This window comes from Coregonus lavaretus (genome assembly GCF_964263955.1).
Source record: "Coregonus lavaretus genome assembly, contig: HAP1_SCAFFOLD_453, whole genome shotgun sequence".
Taxonomy (NCBI): Eukaryota; Metazoa; Chordata; class Actinopteri; order Salmoniformes; family Salmonidae; genus Coregonus; species Coregonus lavaretus.
In genome coordinates, this window is record NW_028160499.1 from 244997 (window position 1) to 247500 (window position 2504).

The 2504-nt window shown below is 47.4% G+C and overlaps 1 protein-coding gene across 1 annotated transcript in view; it reads right to left on the minus strand.

The window, feature by feature from the left end:
- Positions 1 to 885: 885 nt before the first annotated feature.
- Positions 886 to 2504, minus strand: part of LOC311121741 (neurexophilin-2-like) — a gene marked incomplete at its 3' end in the record, with an annotated part of 21298 nt that continues 19679 nt past the window's right edge. The window contains exon 2 of the mRNA XM_084196198.1: positions 886 to 1683. Within this exon, the coding sequence (XP_084052324.1) occupies positions 886 to 1683 (798 nt within the window). The remainder of the gene's footprint in view (positions 1684 to 2504) is intronic.

Here is a 2504-nt window from a genome sequence, read left to right on the forward strand (position 1 = left end):
AGGAGTAGGGAGTGTTACTATGGTAGTTGTAGTCTGGGCAGACCTTCAGCCAGTAGAGGAGTAGGGAGTGTTACTATGGTAGTTGTAGTCCAGGCAGACCTTCAGCCAGTAGAGGAGTAGGGAGTGTTACTATGGTAGTTGTAGTCTGGGCAGACCTTCAGCCAGTAGAGGAGTAGGGAGTGTTACTATGGTAGTTGTAGTCCAGGCAGACCTTCAGCCAGTAGAGGAGTAGGGAGTGTTACTATGGTAGTTGTAGTCTGGGCAGACCTTCAGCCAGTAGAGGAGTAGGGAGTGTTACTATGGTAGTTGTAGTCTGGGCAGACCTTCAGCCAGTAGAGGAGTAGGGAGTGTCATTATGGTAGTTGTAGTCCGGGCAGACCTTCAGCCAGTAGAGGAGTAGGGAGTGTTACTATGGTAGTTGGAGTCTGGGCAGACCTTCAGCCAGTAGAGGAGTAGGGAGTGTTACTATGGTAGTTGGAGTCTGGGCAGACCTTCAGCCAGTGGAGGAGTAGGGAGTGTTACTATGGTAGTTGTAGTCCAGGCAGACCTTCAGCCAGTAGAGGAGTAGGGAGTGTTACTATGGTAGTTGGAGTCTGAGCAGACCTTCAGCCAGTAGAGGAGTAGGGAGTGTTACTATGGTAGTTGTAGTCTGGGCAGACCTTCAGCCAGTGGAGGAGTAGGGAGTGTTACTATGGTAGTTGTAGTCTGGGCAGACCTTCAGCCAGTAGAGGAGTAGGGAGTGTCATTATGGTAGTTGTAGTCTGAGCAGACCATCAGCCAGTAGAGGAGTAGGGAGTGTCATTATGGTAGTTGTAGTCTGGGCAGACCTTCAGCCAGTGGAGGAGTAGGGAGTGTCATTATGGTAGTTGGAGTCTGGGCAGACCTTCAGCCAGTAGAGGAGTAGGGAGTGTCATTATGGTAGTTGTAGTCCGGGCAGACCTTCTGCACCAGTTTGTAGTCCACGCTGTAGAAGGCGATGTAGATGCAGATTACTTTAAAGGGCTTGGAGCAGAGCCAGGAGACGTGGCTCTGTGTCTGTTCCTGGTAACACACCTTGGAGGAGTCGAAGCTGCACAGAGCCGTCTTCTTGTTTCGGTCAGTCTTCTCATACTCGATACGACAGTTGAAAGCTTTAGAGTCTTTGGTCTCCAGTGTGGACTGCTGAGCCATCTCAAACTCCACCACTTTAGACGGTGGCACCAGACTCACCGACACGTTCCCCAGGCCAGTGGAGTTGTGGCGGAAGTAGACGCTGAACGTTCCGTTACCGTGGTCTACGATCTTCCCGGTGATCAGCAGGTTGAGTTTGACAGTCTTGATGTTGGAATGGAAGTCTCCCCAGCCAAACATCTTCTTGAACTTGCCTGTCTTGATGATGGGTCGTCGCTTGGTTCTGACCTGGCTGGCCTGAACATCTGTCTGGTTGGATAACCAATCCCAGAAGTCCTCCATGTTCTCTATGTGTGTCATGTCCCTGATGGGGTTGTGTTTGAGGCCGGGAGCCCTGACGGCCCCGGGGGCTCCAGGGACCCCCCTAACGAACAGCCTCAGGGGCTTGAGGACTCTAGGATTGGCCCCGGCTCCGCTGGGGGAGAACTTCTCCTCATGGTCCCCCTCCCCCCACTCGATCAGCTCTGTCTCTGCTGCTGTTTGGAACTGCTGTTGGGCTTTCCTGCACGACACCTACAGAGAAACACAGAAAGAGACACAGAGGAGAAGGTTAGAGGGCATGAACTGTCCCATAATATTCCAAACAGCAGAGTAACTGGATGCATTCAGACGTAGGATCTTAATTTGATCACTCTTTTGTTACTGAGAATTTTCCTAAAGAGCAGGAAATGCAAACTTGTAGTGTATTTGATTTTTTTAAAGGATTCAAAAGTTAGTAATTTCCACTTTGAAATTTCAGACTTGATTTGCCCTAACGAAAAATGTATCAACCCCTACAAAAATGTCCATTAATTATAATGCACATAATAATTCACATTTTCTGTTGCTGCAGAATTATTTTCCTGCTGTAGCAAACTGGCTCAAATTAAGATCCTACATCTGTATGTGCAGAATCTTAATTAAAACATATGAAAGACACATTCTGTAATGAAAATAGAGACCCACTATATGCCGAAGGTGACAACAATGTGACTGGGAGGTATGGCTACGTGAGACGATGTGGAAAGATTCTGCGTGTAAACCCATAGAATCTGTCAGACTGAATGGGGTGTGTAGGATAAGAGGAGCAGTAGTTATTTTTTTCCATCACTGGTTATTTGGACAAATCCCAATTTAGCAGGTGTTAGCATCTTTTCAAATTTCGGAAGGGGAGGGGACATTCGGCCCGTAAGAGAGAGAGTGGACTCATTCCAGTTCCGCTCTTCGTTCTAGCATTTCTTGACCTCTTAACATGTACTGTACAGTGCCTTAAAACCTTTAAAATGAATTATGGGAGAATTATTTTTTATTATGAAACTAACAAGAAATAAGACAAAATAACAGAAAACTTGAGC